At 40.2% G+C, this 20,233-nt stretch overlaps 1 protein-coding gene across 2 annotated transcripts in view; it reads right to left on the bottom strand.

Annotated features, from left to right (window-relative positions):
* Window positions 1-8,596: 8,596 nt before the first annotated feature.
* The window catches only part of LOC124174044 (secretory immunoglobulin A-binding protein EsiB-like), a 30,129-nt gene continuing 18,492 nt past the window's right edge, over window positions 8,597-20,233 (bottom strand). The window contains exons 3-4 of one of the 2 annotated variants that reach the window (XM_046553184.1): window positions 17,750-17,882; window positions 8,597-8,789 (exon numbers count right to left, since the gene is read on the bottom strand). In XM_046553184.1, coding sequence (XP_046409140.1) covers window positions 8,693-8,789; window positions 17,750-17,882 — 230 coding nt within the window. In that variant the 3' untranslated portion in view covers window positions 8,597-8,692. The remainder of the gene's footprint in view (window positions 8,790-17,749; window positions 17,883-20,233) is intronic. The other variant, XM_046553190.1, reaches the window with a different exon arrangement.

The raw sequence follows: 20,233 nt of genomic DNA, 5'->3' as shown, positions 1-20,233 counted from the left end.
TTTACATAATCGAAGATTCATTCAATGCCTGAGACATTTGAGTGTAACACAATAAAAAACGGCGCATTCACACGTACGGTGAGTACTAATAATTAACAAAATTCACCATTGTTTTTATATTTGACATATATTTTGACCGTATGTTGGCTTCAACGCCAGCGGTAGCTGAAGTGCTATCCCAGACATCTACAGCAAAAAAACTCAGGCTTAAAAACTCAATACAGGATAGTCTCCAGTGTCTTTTTAAATTTCATTCCAAAGGCGCACGCAAGGTTATCGGTAACTGTGGAGAAACATTCGCGCTGACGGCAATCGAAAATTGCCTGACTGAAATTGATCTCATTGTACGGATTACGGTTTAAATTTACGCCAATCGTAAGATAAGCTTAAAAATTTATCGCATTTGGGGAGGTTCAGGCTTCCTTAGTTCCCCCTTTATGCACGCCACTGCATTACATAGAAGACTGTAAAAATAAATAGTTTGCCTGGGTGAGAGTAACTGTAGGAATATTAGCTTTGCCCATGATGAGGACTAAGGCGTCTATCCTTGCCTCAATCACGCGAGAATGGGGAAAAAGAAGCTGAGGCAACTTTCCGCTGTATTTCACCCGTTGAGTGCATCCGATCGCATTAAACATGGTGGAAAGGGGGGAGGGCTGCAATCATCTGGCGCCGCGGCATTCGATGCGCGGCTAGTTCACAGACTAGGTACCTCTTTCCCGGATGCCTCGGGTGCGCCAGCCGTGACGGTCGAAGAGGCCACTGACCCATGCACTGGTGCTCCCGCGACACTAGCGACTCCTCAAGTCGTCGTCGCGCTGAGCGAAAAGATTTTCCATCTCGAATACCTGCCCGAGTTACCGGAAGTCGAGAAAAATACGCCACCTAGCGCAGCAGCATGGAAGGGGATCTACTCCAGGTGGAGTGGTAGCATTGGTGGTTGTAATGAAGGCCCGATAAATACTATGAGCAGGGTTGTTACAAGTGGATTTTTACTCATGTATGTGTTTTTATAATTATTTATGCTTATTGTCATTTTTTGTGAAACGGGCTATTCATCATTCAATTCCTATCCATATATTGTTGCCTCCATAATTTCTCATTTTTTAAAGTTTGAAATTCATTTTAAAGATCATGTTCATTTAATTCATTTTTTGAGTTTTAATTCATTTTAAAATACCATTGGGTGTTCTCATCGGTGTTCTTAACTTAAAGTTGCACAGACCTTGCTCTCTTCCCCAAAGATATAGTCAAAATACGCTCCTGAAGTGATGGATTGCTAAATACATGGCAGATTAAACCCTTATGATGGTTCGGTGATTACCTAAAATAAGATAATGCATGATTCAATGAACCTTTGTGCAGGGAATAATTTTATTAAAATAAACATGAAAGGTTACTACAAAAAGACTTTGAGTAGATATTCTTCACTTTTACAACTTTGTCCAATTAATAAAGTATAAAATGCCATTGATGAATGAAATCCACCTCTTAGAAACCTGATCCAACGCTATGTAAGGCTATACCTTACATTACGTCCTTAATTTCAAGAGGGAAATCCTTTGTGGGTAGGTTTTAATTATTGCGCTTACCATGCATACTAGTTATTTCTGAATTTTGAACATCCACCAAGGTGCTTCACTTTTCTAATTTGCCGTAGGTACTCAAAATGGAATCTTAGCATCATTCTTTAAATAAGTGACGTAACTAGGAATATGCTTTGGGGAGGATGGGATGGTTTGGGGTGGCGACCTGGGATGGCCCCCTCCCCCAGGCAACTTTTTCGGAAAAATTGTTGAAAAATGACATGCCTGGATATGCATTTTAAATCATTTTGGCACAAAAAATTTAACTTTAAGCAGATGCAGTTATTAAAGTTCAAAACTAAACAATAGTTTTAAATAACTTTTTTATTTCTCTGAGGCTTTAAGGGCGATCCATCCCCTCATTCCCCTATAATTACGCCACTGCTTTAAATATATTATACCTGTATTAAATGGGGGAATAGTAATTTTTGGAGACCTTAGATAACAGAGACGCTTGGTTTTGAGGGGCTTCCTCACTCTTTTACCCAAACTCAAAATCACCCCAGCTGAAACAATACATTTCCCAGATAGGCTAATTCGAAAACCAGACTCCTGCGCTCTTAAGTGAACTATTCATGCCACAATTGAAAGTTACTGCGATGTCAACCTGTTCTAATTCTGACCTCCTTCAAATTCCTCAAGCTCGCAACGATATCTATCCTAATTCTTTTCAATTTATCGCTTCTAGAGTCTGGAATTCCCTACCGATAAACATCATATCATCAAAATCCCTTCCATCCTGTAGAGAAAGATTATACAATTATTTGAAGACCGTAATTTAACTTTTTAAATCATTTTTCTTCCTTGGTATGGATGTGCTCTCCCGGCGTTTTCTAGCGCAAAATAGAATAGACTGCCTAAGTGTCCGAATAGACTGCTCTATCGTTGGATCGCACGAAAAAAGAATCAGTGAGGGAGTCATGCGTCACTTTCAGGACTGAACTATTCCTGAAACAATAGATGTCTCGTCCCTGAGGGCCACTATCATCAATTGTTCATGATAACGCTAGAAGTAGTATTTCTCATCCGGTGAAAACCCTTGATCAGACCTCAATGTCCACACCCGCTGAAGAAAGTGCATAGTTTTGATCGCAATATCACCATATACAAAATTAATTTACCGAGTCAAAATGTTTTACTGTACCGCATCAGTATACAGTGTGGAGAGTTATTATGTCACGGAATTTTTACCCTGAATAGCTGATGCAAGTAGGAACCAAAGATTTCGTTTTTAAACTATAGAAACTTTGAGGCAAGCGCTCCGATTGGCCGCGAGTTTGCCCTGTTGCCGTATGCCGTGGACAAATCATGACTTCGAATGCTTTTCCTGCTGGAGATCGCGATTCATCCAAGACATCCCGCAACAGGGCAAACTCGCGGCCAATCGGAGCGATTGGCTCAAAGTTTCTGTAGTTAAAATTGGTGCGTTTTCGACCTAAAAATCATTTGAAATGTTGGTTCCTATTGGCATCAGCTATCCAGGGTTGACATTTCGTTTTCTCCACCCTCTCTAGTCACTTAGGTGGGGGTGGGTGAAAGGAAAGTAGAAAAGCGACTATACATTCTGTATCGGTTAACTTTTATGTCAGTCCTGAAGGTTATGAAATATCTACAGTGAAACATGTAGACTAGGTAAATAAAACTCGGTTAAAAATGTTAAAATAGTGCAAAGTATTGCATTCAATTAAGTATCGTCATTTTATCCCATAAGGTACCACCATACATTTTAAGAGCATAGTTTATTTAAATGAAAGGAAATATAGGAATAAATCGATTTTTTACCCAAAACAAAGGTATTGGTACAAAGGGAATAACTGGGAATAAGGTGAGGCCGTTACAACTGGCCGATCGTTAAATTTCCATTGAATTTTGAACATTTCAGTAACAAAGCAAAAGAGGAAGCAGAGAGCTGTTTTGAGCACAAATGTTATCTAAGAGAAGACAAAAACCACGCCCGTCTGCTTCACGCGAATAATTCTGACGCGAGCAAGATTAGGAATCTTCTCTGGAACCGGAATTGGGACTGACATGTCATAAACGTTGATAACAGCTCGTTGGAAGAGTGGATGTAAACCAGCTGATAGATAATGGGACCCAAGCTATGCTAATCGCGCCACTCTACACTCTTGCACAGGGCAAAGCTCGTAAAGGTGTTTAATGTTATGACTGCGACGTGAGCACTGATAATTTGCATGAATTATGCACTTGAAATAGCTCATCCACATGTCGGGCTTATTACAATGTTATTTATAAAATAAAAAGATGATGCATTTAATTAATGCTAAAATAATAGAGTAACTAGCCAAGTATTAAAGGAAATTAATTTCTATCTCGCATTCAATTACAGTGGCGGATACATATGGAGGGCGCCGGGGGGCGTGCGCCCCCCCTCCTTGCGGGTCAGCCCGCATTGCTAAACATTGCAGAACAACAATTTTAACTTTTATATATCATGAGATGGCATTGTTTTGTATATGTGTATAATAAGTTTAAATAAAACTTTCTTAAACTCTGCATATACTTGATTATTTATCATTTGGATAAAAGTAAAGGTAGCTCAAGATATCTTTTGCGCCCCCCCCCTTAAGTTAGCGCTTATTTACCGTTTTTAAATATGTTTGCATTGATGCTTTACAGGTTAGGTGGAAGAGGGGACTTATTAGTCTCAACCTCATCCGACTAAAGACGTGTTATTATTATTATTGAGTTTTTTCTGTATCCGCTACTGTTCAATTATGATTCAAAAGCTCTATGAACCGCCAATTAAATACCAATCGCTCTAAGGAAGAGATTTGCTAAATGCTTCATGTGGAGCGTGGTCCTTTATTGCCCGTAGACTTGGATCTGAAGGAAAAAGGAATTGAAATATCCAGTGACCCAGCGACGGGGGTGAGGGGTAAACCCCCCTCCCCCAGAGCTCACAGAAATTTTTAAGGTGATCTATTTTACTTAATTGGATTAATATTGCTTATAGAATAGTGTGAGGGCTAATAAAATATCCCTGAGAAGGCCTTAAAACTAACCATTTTAAACCATTTATTTTAGTTTCTTTCTGTTTTTAGGCCTCCGCACCTCCCGCTTATCCTGGCGGGTATGCCATGTCCCCAGGCCCCCAGTAATAGTTGCGCCTGAAACCCCCCCTAGCCTTAATTCCTAGCTGCGCCCCTGGAAATGGTGGGGCATGAAGCAAGTTTTGGAAATGATTGAAGAGAAAAGATCAATCACGGTGTCCATGAGAAGGAGAAACTCAAACAGGTTGAAGCAAGGCATGAGGCATGACTCCCTCCTGAGGACAACAATGGAAGGAAGAGTGAAAGGAAAACGCAAGAAAGGAAGAAGAAAATTTGATGTACGGACTAATTTGAGGGAAAATAGGAATAACCAATTGCAATCTACTAAAAAAATCAATTTAGTGAGTGTAATTATCCAGTGGCATGATAAATTCACACATCTGATTTATTTATAGAAACTTGATGTAGGTATAATATTTACTGCGCCACTGCCCTTTGGGTTCATAGGTTAGTTGTATGCTGTGTCCTCTTGATTGGCCAGGCCATCCTCTACTGGAAACTGTTCATAATGCATTAAATTTTGGTATTTACCTGGCATTTCTCCTCCGTAGATCCTTTTAAATGTCTTCCGGTTTTCCTCTTAAACGATACTCTTGCACTTCGTCGAGCGGAAGGAAATCTCACGGCATTGAGTCAAGGGAAAATAAACGATAAAGGACTTGCTTTTTGCCATTTTCAAAACGATAATTTTTACATTCAATAGGGTAGTTTCCTTTATCAAAGAAAACGAAAGGCATTGATTGCGATTCGTTACCCAACATTAGTGTATTCATAATAAACAAATCATTTGGTTTTAGAAATCCCAGTTTAGACGAATGTTAATGGTCAATTATATCCTAATTTGAAAAGGGCCAGATTGGCGACCATGCGATGCCACTCCACGTGACGTCACAGGGACCTAATTTCTATACGAGTAGATAGGAGTTTTACATCGTCTGAGATTACCAATGCATGCATGAGGCACAGAGCTCAGGGAAACATCTCTCAATAATCACTTATTTAAACCGCCTAAGATCGGAAAGTTTCCTTCGTTTGATTGGGTATTAATAATCCTTATTTAAGCCAAGCGCTACCAGTTAGCATGGTACTCTGCTACCTGCTAGCATCCTGCGTCGTATCAGCGCTCAAAGCCTCGCCCCAAGGTCACCTCACTTGCGGCAGCGGAAACCAGAACGACGTCACTCGGGGTTTTCCCAGCATTCATAGTTAGCCGTCGCGTTTTCGCGCGCTTGAAAATATTCACTGTTCATTTAAACGCGAAAAATAGATATCGTCATTTAAAATTCTAAAATCGTGAAATATGTACTCCAGAAGTAATAATCTTTCGATTTACGCAATGAAAGAAAATAGAAACCACCCTGTTGGCATGTGTATATTTGCCTTTTTGAGGTAACATGCAAGTCATTTAGCCGACGAAGTACTTCACTCTCAAGACATTTTTAGGATATTAGAGTCTATGAATTTATTATAACAATTTGTTATAAGTTCTTTCTAAATCTGAGTTTTTAGACGCAAATTCAAATAAGCATTCCCAGCAGTTCTCTGCACATTACTTCGGAAAGCCGATGAAGTTCGAATTTTCGGCATAGGTGATTTTTTTCCTCTGGGCAATTTATTTTCATTCCGATGACTCAATCGGCTGAGTATTTAATGCCTATGACCAATATCTTCTGGTACAACGTATGGGGGCTCAGGGGAGCCCTTAGAGGATACAACGCACCGGGGCCGGGAACCAAGCCAGTGGCTTATATGCCCGATCACCCGGGGAGAGGGAGGAGAGGAAGGGAAAAGGAAAGAGGCGCCGCCGCGATAGGAGCCCGACGACGCCTCGGGGAGAGGAAAGGTGCGGAAGGAACGTGAGAGGGAAAAACACCTCAACGCTATAGAAGCGAAGAGGGCCCTACTATTATCGAAACCAGGCAAAGCCATTAATGTGCCAACGATTTTGGTGAATTTTCCTATAAATAAGAAAAAGCCATCGATCAAATCGTTGGATTATCTTATGGTACATTGAAAATCTTATAGGTATGGCAAGGTATGGCAGTGCTATTACGCTATCGATATATGTCTAACAGTAGTGTAAAACTTGTCAGTGGCGTGTTAACCTCCGTTGTTTATCGTAGATATGACATTTCACGATCAAGCTATTAAAATCAAAACTGTGAGTGAAGTTTGCTATTCTATTATTTCAACGAATAGTAGTGAAAAAAGCCACCTGTATCACTTGCGTGGGATAATTTAAGGTTTTAAATCAGTGAATAAATTGTTGTTTTCATCGTAACGAGCTCTTTTATTGTAAGTTGTACGTGATGAATATAAGAATGGTAGTGACTTCCAGTTTTTGATAGTATTTGCCTATTTCCCACTATATTTTCATAGTATATGCTAGTATGTTGTTCATGGATTTACCTATATTATTGAAATAGGGTGAAGCTTGTGCGTGTGCGTGTTGGAAGCGGGACCGATTCGCGATCTCACATGTGGATTGTGTGCAGACTGTTTTGCGGTGAATTCGTATACCGTAGAACGGATAGGACTACCTTCTCCGCTGATACGGCGTTGCCAAAAATCAACAGAACAGCTCGTAAGCTTACGATCGTTATCCTCCAGTATTACAAGTTTCTTTTACATCTCGATTTGCCGCCGATGTACAGCAAGGATTTTTCACGACAAATTCCATGAGGGTCGTGGCATCAATTTTTGGGGGCCTAAAAAAAGGCTGGTATCATAACACTCCCTGCCACACGCCTTTTAGGTGGCTTGTGGGGTATTATTTAGATGTAGATGTATTTGAAGAAGGCGACTGATAGCTGACGTCATTTCCGCGATGAGGGAATGGTAGATAAGGAAGGGTGCGGAGAAACTCGGCGTCGGCATTAGCCTGCTCTTAACGAAAGGCGCCAAGGGGACCACGGCTTAACGTCCCATCCGACGGATGGAGTGTTGTCCTTGAAATGCCCTCCACACAACATTCCAGCGGGGTAATGCCTGAAAATTCTCTGCCACCGCCGGGATTTGAAACCGAGCCCACGGGGTGGGACGCCAACACTCTAGCCACCACACCAACCCGATCCACCAAAATCTTATAAAAAATAACTTGAATGGAACATATTTTGGTGTCTCATAACATGAAGGCATGGTCAGAGATGGGCAATATCGAAAATACTTGTATTTGAAATACGTATTTTCGATACTTTTGTAGTTTGTAATTTGTATCGGAAATACATTTTCTGAGAGTATTTTGTATTTGTAACGAAAATACATCTAAAGAGTAGTTTGTATTTTTAAAATACATTCAAAATCAAAATACATGTAATGTTTTTGTGCATAATTAGAAAGAGCGTGCGACGAGATGGCAGGGATCCCGAATGAGTCGGTATTACTCTGCCATCTATGGGACAATAAATTGCCCCTTAATTTACTTCTGTAACACACGTAGGCGCTTGCAAAACGTAGTCGCGTGTGGAGTAGTTTGCGAAACGAAGTTGTGCATTGAGTAATTTGTGGAAGGGAATTGTAGAATCTGACGCTGTTCCAAAAGATGCAGGAGACATTTTTCTTCATTTTATTTAAGACATTTTGCCATGGATAATGGTATAATTGCCAGTTTCCTATAAATACATTGTAAGAATGTTTGAGCCTCTCATTCTAAAAATAGTTCATATTTGAATTGATTTTAATTTTTTATTAGGTAAGAACTTTGGTGAAGGCATGTGTTTTGTATTTTAATAGAGTATTTTGATATTACATTTGTATTTAGTATCGAAAATACAATTTTTAGAAGTAATTTGTATTTTGTATTTAAAATACAGATTTTAATAGTAATTTGTATTTTGTATCTAAAATACATTTGACTTGTATTTTGCCCATCTCTGGGCATGGTAAACAAGAAAATTATATGAGACATTGATATTTTATATTAATTAATGAGAATGAGTATTTTTTATTTAATTATTTATTAAACTCAAGTCATGTACACAATTTGGCAATATCTGCTGGGTATGAAAATCGTGAGTGTTGAAAATAAAACGAAAACTAAATATTACATTTATTTGTTTCACAGAATTTCAGTATCACAGAGGCCTGGGGGACGCCGTTAGCTGCCGCAAATTCCAACAATTTCCGGACTGCTCTGAAAATGGGTAACATATTGAGATTTTATTAACAATGCTATTAGCTCGTGGTGATGTTCGTACATCTATGCTTAAATTACATTACAAGCAGTGGCGTAACCAGGAATTTCGTTCGGGGGAGGTCCGGGGGAAAATATTTGAAAAAAACGGGGTGCTACGTAGTGTTTTAAGCTATAAATTTTAACGTTTTTCATAATCGAAACAAAATCATTTTTCATATAAATCTATAATAAAGTCATGATAATTCAATATTTGGTTTTCTTCCATGATGAAGCAAAGTAATTGTGTTTTTATATTTCGGGGGGTGAGGGGAGTCCGGACCGACAGATCTCCCCCTCGCTACGCCTCTGATTACAAGGAGCACATTTCCAACTTTATACGGATTAAAATCAAGGTCTTTCCACGCCAAACTCTCCAACTCGTTTTCTGGGCGAGAGTAAATTCTGTGTTCATCCCCTTAACAGAGAGCCAGACGAAAGATGACTACACAAGGCTACGGATTCGATGACACCGCTTGCCGGGCACGTAGGTGCAAATTTGTTTTGGGAGGGCCTTGCCAACTTCGGGAGTGGGGAGTGCCCCTCGTGGTCAGTGAGTAGGTACGGATTACGCGCATTGCTGAAGATCTCTCGTGTTTCACTCCTGGCGAGGTTTCACCATCTCTCCTTCCAACGCTTCGACGAGCGACGCGCTCATCGTCTTCAGGGAGTGATTCCTGGATACAGAATACAACAGTTACACTGTGTAAGTGCCTCAATTAATTTTTATGTCGATATAAATCTGCAAACGAACGCAAAAGCGATAACCGAAGAGCGAGAAATACTAGTCGGTAGTTTGAGGTAGGAAAGTTGATAGCGAGTCTTGTCGTCAGCGTAACCGAGAAATAAATGAATCAAAAGATATAGATGATGGCATGTGCACACGTTGAACCTAGTCCATAAGCCATTCCATGGCTTCTTTCCAAACTCAGTATACGCTGTAGAGGGGCTCACCCTAATGAACAAGGTATGCCTGAAAACCCATAGAACAACAGCTCAGTATATGGCTGCCTGGTGTTTCAGCGCATAGTTAATTTTGCAAATTTTAATAACTAATATCAACTTAAAAAATACCTCACTATTCTCAGACTCGGAATTCAGCCTAATTGAGGTTTAAATTGTTTTTAAAGGCCACTTCCCTAAAACGTGCAAATTCTCTATTGCCATCGGCTGCTCTCCACAGTTTCTCCACTCTTATTTAAATCCCAGGATCCTCGAGTTCCGGGGTTTTAATGCACATATGTAATGGCAGATGAGATAGACACCAAAGAGTGTCACTGATGGGGGGAGATATTCATTTGGTTGTTCTGCAGAATACAACTATATGCTTCGGCTGTTCTTCTTATTTTCCCCGAGGTTTCCCCGAGAAGTCGGAGGATTAAACTCACATGTGTAATGTTATGCTTCTCTTCCCATGTTTTATATACTTTTATCAGAACATACACTTAGAATATGCTTCTCTACGGAGGTGAGACATGGACAATGACAGCGGCGGAGAAGTCAAGAGTAGAGGCTGTCGAAACGTGGTGTTGCAAAACATTGTGAGGACCAAATGGATCGACCGAATAAGTAATTAGAAAGAACCTAATCGGCTATATCTAAAGACCTGATGGGCTGAAGAAGACAATCGTTGAGGAGTGACTAGATGGCGAGAACGGAAAAGGGAAGCCTCGAATAGAATATGTGGAACAGGGAAATAATGATGCGAAAAATAAGAAATACGCAAATATGGAAAGGCTATCAGACAGGAGAACTGAGTGGTGAAGTGCGCCAAAACAATCTTAGAATAGTTATGGACCACTGATGATGATATGCATAAGGTATTTTTATAACAGCAGTTAATAATTGCACACACATAGTCATGTTTTTGTGTATGCTTGTTCAGCTCGAGTCTCTTGCCTCAGCATATTTACAAAATCACCGAGGTTAAAAATACGTATTGCATATCCTGGTAACCCCAGAGCAGCAGTAATTGCGAGAATTTGACCAACACGGAAGGGTTTCTGCGGGCGATATATCTTCGATTGCGCTATTGAATGGAGGCCATACTTGTGACAATTAACGTGGCGGGGGACGATATTTGTATAACGTGACTAGAGAAGATCTGGATTCGAATAAGCAGTTCCAGTTATAAATGTTAATTTCACCATTCGGACGTTTCTGAATAAAAGTACCAACATTGCAGGATACATTAAAATATTTTTTTGAGTCATAGACAATACTTTCAGCTTCATCCGAATTTTCTTTCATCCTCATACGTTCCATTAAATCCTAACTCAAGAGTAACTTCGGTAACTTCTCGTTGGACCATTGCGACATGAAGGGATGTTACATTATATACTTCGCGTGATTGATGTATATTATTTTCTTTCGTTGGATTTAAGTCCAATTTTGCCCTTAATTCCATAAGTGATATTCTTTCCTTCTGTGACTTTTTCTAGTCTGTTGAATCTAACACATTCAACATACTTCAAAAGAGCTTATCTAATTGTTATTTTCGTTATTAGTTCAATATTCTTGCTGAATAATCTCCAGAGCGACTGCTATCGACCCCTCCGAAATTACAGTGTCAACCGCAGTGGCAGTATTTCATTCCGTCATTCTACAGCACAGTGGATTTCGGAACGCGCCCTTAATTGCATCATAGGCAGACGCCGCAGGGAGTAAACTTTCGGTGGTGGGGAGGGGGACTGGAGAATCCAGTGGAGACCTCTGAGCACCTCTCCCGCCTCCGGGGGTACGTGACAGTCACCTACAGAATTTCAATGACTGTGATGACTTCACCTAACCCACTTGAGCGCGGGGAAAACGAGGTTGCGTGTTGGACTGGACATCTCCCGCCGCGGAGGAAGAGATGAACTCCAGCTGACTGTCTGTCCCAACAGCCTCCGCGAGGAATCCGCCGATAGCGCCGCCGCCGCCTGCATCCGGTCCTCCTGCTACGCATCCACTCTTATTCGCTTCCGGTCGCATCCATGCATTCGTAAACGAAGAAGCGGATCGGTCATTGCCCACAACACGCGCCGATCGAGTTTTCATTTATGCCTGGTCACACGATAAAATAACACGTGCAAAGTCAATGTCTGATTGCATGAATGACTTTTGTGGACCGGAACGGAACAGGAACGAATGCATGAACCGCATTGGAGCAGATTAATTTTGGATGGTTAGACGTTGCATTTTGGCGTTCATTCTCGCGCTCATACATTTAGACATTAACTTGTACGCGTTAATGTATCGTAAAACAGGCCTTGAAACCGATGGAAGGGGTGACATCAGCAAAATGCGTCTCTTGATTCCTTCCTCAACATATAGGTACTCGGTAAATAAACCACGGTTAAACAAATTATTATGCAATGCCGCCACTCCTATTAACAGGGGTGCGAGCGAACCAATAGAGAGCTGAAATTTCAATTGGGGTGATATTTCATTATGATTTATGACAGAAAATGATTTATCCCTCCAGAAATGTTGGCTATTCGTACACACTTGGGAATGATTCTTATTGCGGGCTGATTCGTGTTTATTTCTTCTGAGTATTTTTTTTTAATTTCTCTCCCATATTTCAGATTCCCTCAGAATATACCTCAACTTTCATCACGCATACCCTCTGTGTGCAGTCCTCCTCTTTGAGTTTGACGGTTAGCCTTTCCCCAAAACAATCTTAAGACTGAATTTTGATGTAAATGCTTCTTTTAGTCACAAACATCCTGCAAAATAACTTCCCCTACCTCCATTTCTAGATTTTTGTGGAAATAGCAAGCACTGGTGCGATTATTAATATTTGCATGCATTGCGTTTAAGTTTTGACCGAGGGCACCTTCCCGTCCGTTTTTTACCCTTTCCATTATAAAGAATTTTTTCGTTAGTTTTTATATTATTATCTTAGCACCACCGCGTATAATACATTTTTTGTGGCCATCTCTTCTCTTTCCCCCCCCAAAAAAACTTAGTAACAGCCCACATCGCACTAAAGAAATTATCTCCTTTGGCACACCTGGATCAGTGACATATCTAACTAAATACCTTACCCATTATTAAGTTACATCTCATTTCAATGCGTCTCGGGAATACTAGCAGGGAATTTTTAATGAATATCCACAAGAAATTATCGGCTAAAGTAATAAGATTGATAACTATTCGATGCTCCACGCTATATCCTTAATGTGAAAAATTTTAGGCAGGTAGCAATAATTTCCATGCTTAAATTAAGTATGTTGGCGACAAAAATAACCATGAATTTCATGATAAAATTACAACTCTTGCCTGTTATAAATGGTCTGGTTCACAACAAAAAATCTAGGCACGAAGGAGTTACATCGGGAAAAATTTCACCTTTAGACTTACATTACCAATGCAAGATGCATCAGGGTCAATTTTTTTAAATGCCATAGCCGTTAAGTGCCAAACGCTAATTGGAAGCCTAACAATTTCCGTGGTCAATCTTCAATTACAAGATGATTGTCATACGATTGGTTTCGACGCCTGTGGCATTTATGTGTTAGACCACTGTGGAACCCAGAGACAAATATTAAGTGACTAATGCAAATGGCAAATGACTAATTCGTATGCCGTTCAAAAGCCAGACAGATTTGAAGTTAACGTGTGATTACCGCAGGTGGGTACGAAGCTAAACGTCCAGGTGCTCCAAAGTATCGCAGAATACAGGGACGGGAGTCTGACGATCAAGAAACATTCGCGACTAGGGCGTCTCCAAAACTCCGTGAGTTCGCACGCCACCACCGACTCGTGGCCCCTCTTGCTCGTCGTTAAGCTCCCATCGACGACTCTTTTTTTTGCCTCACGGCTGCATTTGCTTGATTGGCTGATTATGCGGGTGAATGACCGACAGCTGCGGCCATTTACGCCATTGCGACAATTGGTTGTTTGGTAAGGGGGCTGTTGTTTTTTTTGGGGGGGGGTGGAAGGGAGCGAGGAAAGGCTGAAGGTAATTCATTTATCAACGCTTCCATATCAGCAGCGCCGAGGAAGTCTCATTTAAATTGCACTGAAACAGAATGAAACTTTAATGTTGCTCATGTTGCTCTGGGAAACCTGTCACGTGAAGCGTCGAAAAATTATTTGAAAAATTGATCTGAAACTCTTAAATTGTCTAACGAGCGGTGTATCTCAGCAAAGAAACGATCACTTGTAAAGCCAATCCTTGCCGGAAATGAGACGCATTAGCATTTGAAATGAAAGGCACATTAATTTCTTAAACTTTACATCTACATCTACATAATATCCCGCAAGCCGCCTAAAATGCGTGTGGCCAAGGGTATTAGGACATCAGCCGTTTACAAATAAAAAGGATGTGCTCTTAGGAAATTACGAATAGAATTTCTTGACGTCCTTTATGGTTCGGAGGAAAAACGAATTCCCATATCTATCCGTTCGGCAAAATATCTCTCTTAATTTATCCCTTCTGTCGGACCTGTAAATATAGTGCGGCCCTAATATTATGTTCTCCGTGTCGCTCTTAAAGATATCCATTCTCAATTGCTCAAGCAATCTAAGCCTAGCGCACAGCCTGCGAGTCTCCAGCGGCTCCCTGCCTAATTCGCTTAACATCAGTGTAACGTTGTCTGTACGTCCGTAGCAGTTTTTGACGAACCGCGCAGCCTTCCTTTGTATTTTATTCAGTCTTTCTGCACCGGATCCCATACGCTGCCTGCATATTCAAGGTGCGGTTGGGCGAGTGCGAAATAGAGCATTTCTTTTACTTTCTCATCCGAAAATCTTCCAACAATACGCTTGACGAATCCTAATTTCTTCAGTGCTATGCCGAAAATATTCCTTATATGTGTTCCCCACGATGATGTAGTACACAATATTTTTTAGGGCAAGAACGATTAAAAATAGGGTGAAGTGATGCGGGAACCATATTTTCAAGGGACAAGTCGAATTTTTTATACGGAAATATTAAGGGAAAGATGGGAAAGATATTATTTCTTCCAATGATAACAACGCTAAAGCTATCACATAGTTGTGCATGAGGTAAATGCTGATTAAAATTGCCATTGGGTATTTAAACTTGAAATTTTGGTCATTGGAGCGTAATAATATTTAAAATACCATAAAGAAATATTTTCATTGATAATTGCTCAAAAACAAAGGCTTCAACTCTTATTCTGAGTCAGAGGATGAAGACTCCTCATATTCCAAAATATTTCTTCTATCACTAGAAGATATTTCACGCCCTCTGATAATGTTTTACTTTACGGTAAACTCCCGCGGAACGAGAAATATAAGGATCTGAAGTAAGCAGCAGCCTAAGGAAAAGGCCATAGTTTGTGGCAATCGGAGACACTTTTCTGGTATGTTTATCACGATATCTTCCTATATATTTGTGCCAGCCTTCTAAGACCTCTTCGGAAAGCTGTCCAAAAAAAAAGAATGGCTTGTTTCCCGCTCAGGCATTAAAAATTTGTGAATAGGTGGTGGCATGTAATGTCACGGATAAAGTTTTTCGCACAGTTTAGCTGTTTTAAGACAGTAAGCTGAGAAAACCATATCGTTTGCTTGAATCCCTGCCGATAAAATTCTCAAAATTATTGAGGAGCGGGTGATAAGGTCATCCGAAATTCCTAGACAAGGATTTATAATTGCACTCTATTAGGGTTATATATTATTAATTTTACCAACTCGAAGACATTTGGGAGACATTTTATTACAGCGGAAGAGAGTGTTGATGACATTTTAGCCAAATTTTATTCAAATTCAGAAATTTTCTATTCACTCAGGGGAACTCATCCCACTTTCGAAAAAATTGATGAAAAAATATTTTTTTATTAAAGTAAGCCGCAAGCGAAGTTTTTAATTTCTCGTTTCCTTCCAAAAAAGGCTTTGACGAGTAAAAACTCTAACACGAATGATTTCTTCTGCATAATGGACCCCCCTTTATTTGCCAAGACCATAATATGTAAATCTTGGGGGGTCACTTCCTTTGTATTCATAGCTGTGCAATTACACTATGGATGTCCTTCGGCACAAACTTCGACAAGGAATACTGAAGGGAGACTGATATCGAGCACTCGACTAGAAATGAGCGAAGCAATTGCTTAGACGGCACATTATATGAAAACCCAATTTGTAGATTGGAAAAATTTGCACATGCACAAAGAAAATAACAAATCTGGGTACATAAAGGGGTAGCCGCTGAGGTCTAGGGGGCCTGGGGAGCGCGCGAACCGATAAATTTACTACTGTCCGAATGTGGATTCCGCACAATGAGCCGAGGGTAAAATCGTCAGAAGAGGGTATATATCGCACCACAAATGATAAGTAGTTAGTGCAATGCACTCAAGATTTAGGGAAAATCCAGTCTCTCAAACGGACTGATACAAATATCACGCAAAGTTCCTGAGGGGCTACCCGTGTATTGCGGGTCATTGGGCGCGAGAACCGATTTTCATGAATTTGCTCTATCTCGAAAAAAATCCGGTAAGTTCGCGTTTGCACGGGATTTTATTGTTCTATAAGATAGAATAAACATCACTCTAACTGTTGATGAAAATATCTCCAGGTAGATAAGTAAATTTATCTCTGATTTACTTAAAATTTAAGCGAAAAACTGTTTTTTGGACAGATAACCGATTTCCTCAGAGTAGCATCACGTGAAAACCTTCCCATATTGCAAGCGAATCATAGGCATTTATGGGAAAAGTATTGAAGAAAATTTAATCGGGCTCAATTACGATAACACAGTCAAATTTTTAGCTAATTAGAATTAAAATTACTCTTTGAAAAAATAATCAGGAGGAATAGAATAGGGTAATTTCCTTCATCAAAGAAAACGAAAGCCATTGATTGCGATTCGTTACCCACCATTAGTGTACTCATGATATACAAATTATTTGGTTTTAGAAATCCCAGTTTAGACAAATGTTAATGGTCAATTTTATCCTCATTTAAAAAAGGCCGGATTGGCGCCCATGCGATGCCACTCCACATGACGTCACAGGGACCTAATTTCTATACGAGTAGATAGGAGTTTTACATCGTCTGAGATTAACAATGCATGCATGAGGCACAGAGCTCAGGGAAACATCTCTCAATAATCACTTATTTTAACCGCCTAAGATCGGAAAGTTTCCTTCGTTTGATAGGGTATTAATAATCCTTATTTAAGCCAAGCACTACCTGCTAGCATGGTACTCTGCTACCTGCCAGCAGCCTACATCGTATCAGCGCTCAAGCCTCGCCCCAAGGTCACCTCACACGCCGACAGTAGGAACCAGAATGACGTCACACGGGGTTTTCCCAGCATTCATACTTAGCCGTCGCGTTTTCGCGCGCTTGAAATTTTTCACTTTTCATTTAATCACTAAAAATAGATATCGTCATTTAAAAGTTTAAAAGCGTCAAATACGTACTCCAGGAGTAATAATCTTTCGATTTAGGCAGTAAAAAATATTAGGAAACCACCTTATTACGATTACAATTACTTTTAGTTTTGGTCCAGTACATTATGGCCCTTCTTGTGTGTCCATCAGCGCACTTGGAATACAAATTTTCACGTTTGACTACTAAAATGTAGCAATTACTGCCAAAAGCTTTGGAGTAGATTAAAAGTAAAAAGCACCTTTTTAAAAATGTATCGATAACAGGTTAATATTACCCATGATGTAATCGTTAACAGCAATTCAATTATAATTGCTTTGTTACATCGCATCATTGATCGTAGACCACTCTAAAATCACTCCCGATCGACCCATCTTATCTTCCTCCAATTTCCTTAATCATTACTCGATTAAAAGTTAAACGATCATCTTAAATTTTTAATACATAGAGTAAACCCTTGTCTATATCTCAAACATGTAAAATTTTATTCAACGTCAGGTCAAACGGGTAGTTATGCGCCTATTATGTATTGACTTCGAGCAATGAATTGCCGTGTAAATGCAGTTTATCGTACTCACGTCCTTTTGAGGCCCGTCTTGTGCCCTTTGACGTGCATTAGAGCCGCGTTGTATGCGGAGGGTGCGTGTCCCTGTTCAGCAGCCTTCTTGAACCACTCGATCGCCTCTGTTCTATTCTTCAGCACGTTGTTGCCTACAAATGAACGGAGGATCACATTATTTGATCGCGGGTACAAGAAATAAGTAACGATGAAAAGCTAAGAAGAGTGGGAGAAAAGAAAAGTCTTCTGAAACCTTATGGAGACGACGAGATATGTAGATATGTAAGTTGGCCATTTCATGATGTATGGCAGTCTGATGAAAACAATTGTTTTGGTTCTCACACCCAAAGTACTCGTCCATCTTCTTTGGATGTAGCAACCAAAGGAGTATTTGGAACATCCAACTCCTCATCACCCATTCCCTTTGGGTGACACAACCAAATGTATGGACAAGTCCTTTCCTTCACCTTAGCTTTGGGTGTGACACCCAAACCTACGATTCTCATATCCAAAGTGTTTTTTCAGTGAATCGTAGAAGGACAAGTGGAAAGGGAAGAAGGGCAAGAGACGGCCCCTAATGAGTTACATAGGACTGGCTATTAAGAATGAATAAATAGAAGGATAATAAATACGTCACTATTAAAATACTATCAGATAGGACAGAGGAATGGAGAGCTGCATGAAACCAATCTCATGATTGTTGACTTATGATGATGATAATCGCATTATTCGAGGAGTAGCCGCGGATTAGCCAGCGCCGCACTTTAACGCTGTCACCCGAGCTAGACGACTTTTAGTGTGGACATTTCACAGTATAATACCTCAGGGAGAACCGAGAAGCACAATAATCCATTCAAATTAATCTAAATTATCTTGTAGTACACAATAAACCAAAGGTAATGAATAAATCTGTTTCCGTAAATAGTAGTAAACGTGAACGGGAAACATAACTGTTAATTATATCACAGTAATGTACAACATTGAGTAAAAGAAGATATGAGATAATGTGATGTTAACTGGTCTTCCGCGATCAATTTATTTCACTTCAAATCATCGATTCTAAAACTCCACAGTATATTTAATAACACAGAGGGTCAAGTGACCAATACTTCATATAGATTATAAATAAAATAACAGATACACGCCAACATTCTCAGTTACGGAAAAATCTCATCTGCTTTGAAAAATCTTTAATTAACATTTGACAACATTATATCAGCCGATCTGAGGTCGCCTTAAAGGAAAGCCGGATTACTGGACGTGTCGGATGACCGCGAGGCCGTATCTCACAATCAGTGATAGTTCATAAGAGGATCGTAGCTGATTTTGCGCGATCTTTTTTAAGTTTCAAATTTCGCCGAGTCTTCCAAGAAGCCAGTGAAAGGAGAGAAATATTATTTTTTTGCTATCAATTTTTGAAGATTTTTTCCCAATCAGTAGGGAACGTGTAAAATTAACGTACACAGAATTCTAGATCGTAGGCTCGCCGAGGCATTAATTCATCAAAACATTCAGGGGGCCAATGATCGGTGAAAATATTCAATACGTTTGCAGCCCGCGAGGCGTCGTAACATTTGAGAAGTGAATTCGAATGCTTCGGAAGAGGGTTTAGAGCGGAAAGTGGAGTGTACGTCAGTGGCCACCATCTACACGACGATCAAATATCTCTTCCCGAAGATGCACAAACCGCCTTTGTCCATGACATTAGCCATTGCTCATGCTTCTTCGTCGTAGGGTATTACGAACTTTTGAAGAAAATTAATTCTATCATTAACTAATTATGCGATATCCTAAAAAAATCTGTGACTGACATTCACTTATAAGGAGTGACTCCTATAGGAGTTACTGAGAGAGTCGGACTCTGAAGTTGGTACTGGCTATTTAATCGCTCTTTTATTCGATAGTTTAAGAATATTGGCGCTATCTCAAAATATACGAATCTGTTTTATTGGTGCTGAATCGTGGGGGACCAGTTAACGTGACAGAATCGCATGTTTTCTTTCACTTAATTGCCGCGAAGGTTTACTCATTTCCTCCGCATATTTATGATATCGTTTTCTTAAGGTCTTAAAGAATATTTCACCCTGTCCGACAGACAATTCATTCAGTCTATTCCGCACTCCATTGGTCCACAGAGCGGTCGAAAAACGCGTCTGTTTATTTACAGATGCCTCAATTCCACCTTAGTTTTCATTGGGGAAGGACGAGGAAAACCTTTGGATCAAAACACTCAAATCTGCAGCCTTGGATGGTGTGCATCACCGAACAAAAAAGAATTAACTAATCATGCCATCATCGCCAAGGACCACTCGCAGCAAGGAGCAAACCTACGAGACACGGACGATCGCGTCATTCGGTGACGCAAAGCCGTCTGGCCGTCCTGACATCATTCCAATGGCACGAGCTGCTCACAGCGGCCTCGACCGATCTGGACGGCAAAAAAAAAAGGATGCTCCGACCGGAAGTGTGGACGCCCGGCCTCGAGTCGACTTCACTCCCCCCA

The sequence above is a fragment of the Ischnura elegans genome, chromosome 1 (assembly GCF_921293095.1).
Source record: "Ischnura elegans chromosome 1, ioIscEleg1.1, whole genome shotgun sequence".
In the NCBI taxonomy this organism is placed as follows: Eukaryota; Metazoa; Arthropoda; class Insecta; order Odonata; family Coenagrionidae; genus Ischnura; species Ischnura elegans.
The sequence above is the reverse complement of the archived record's forward strand: the minus strand, read 5'-3'. Positions and strand labels throughout refer to the sequence as shown.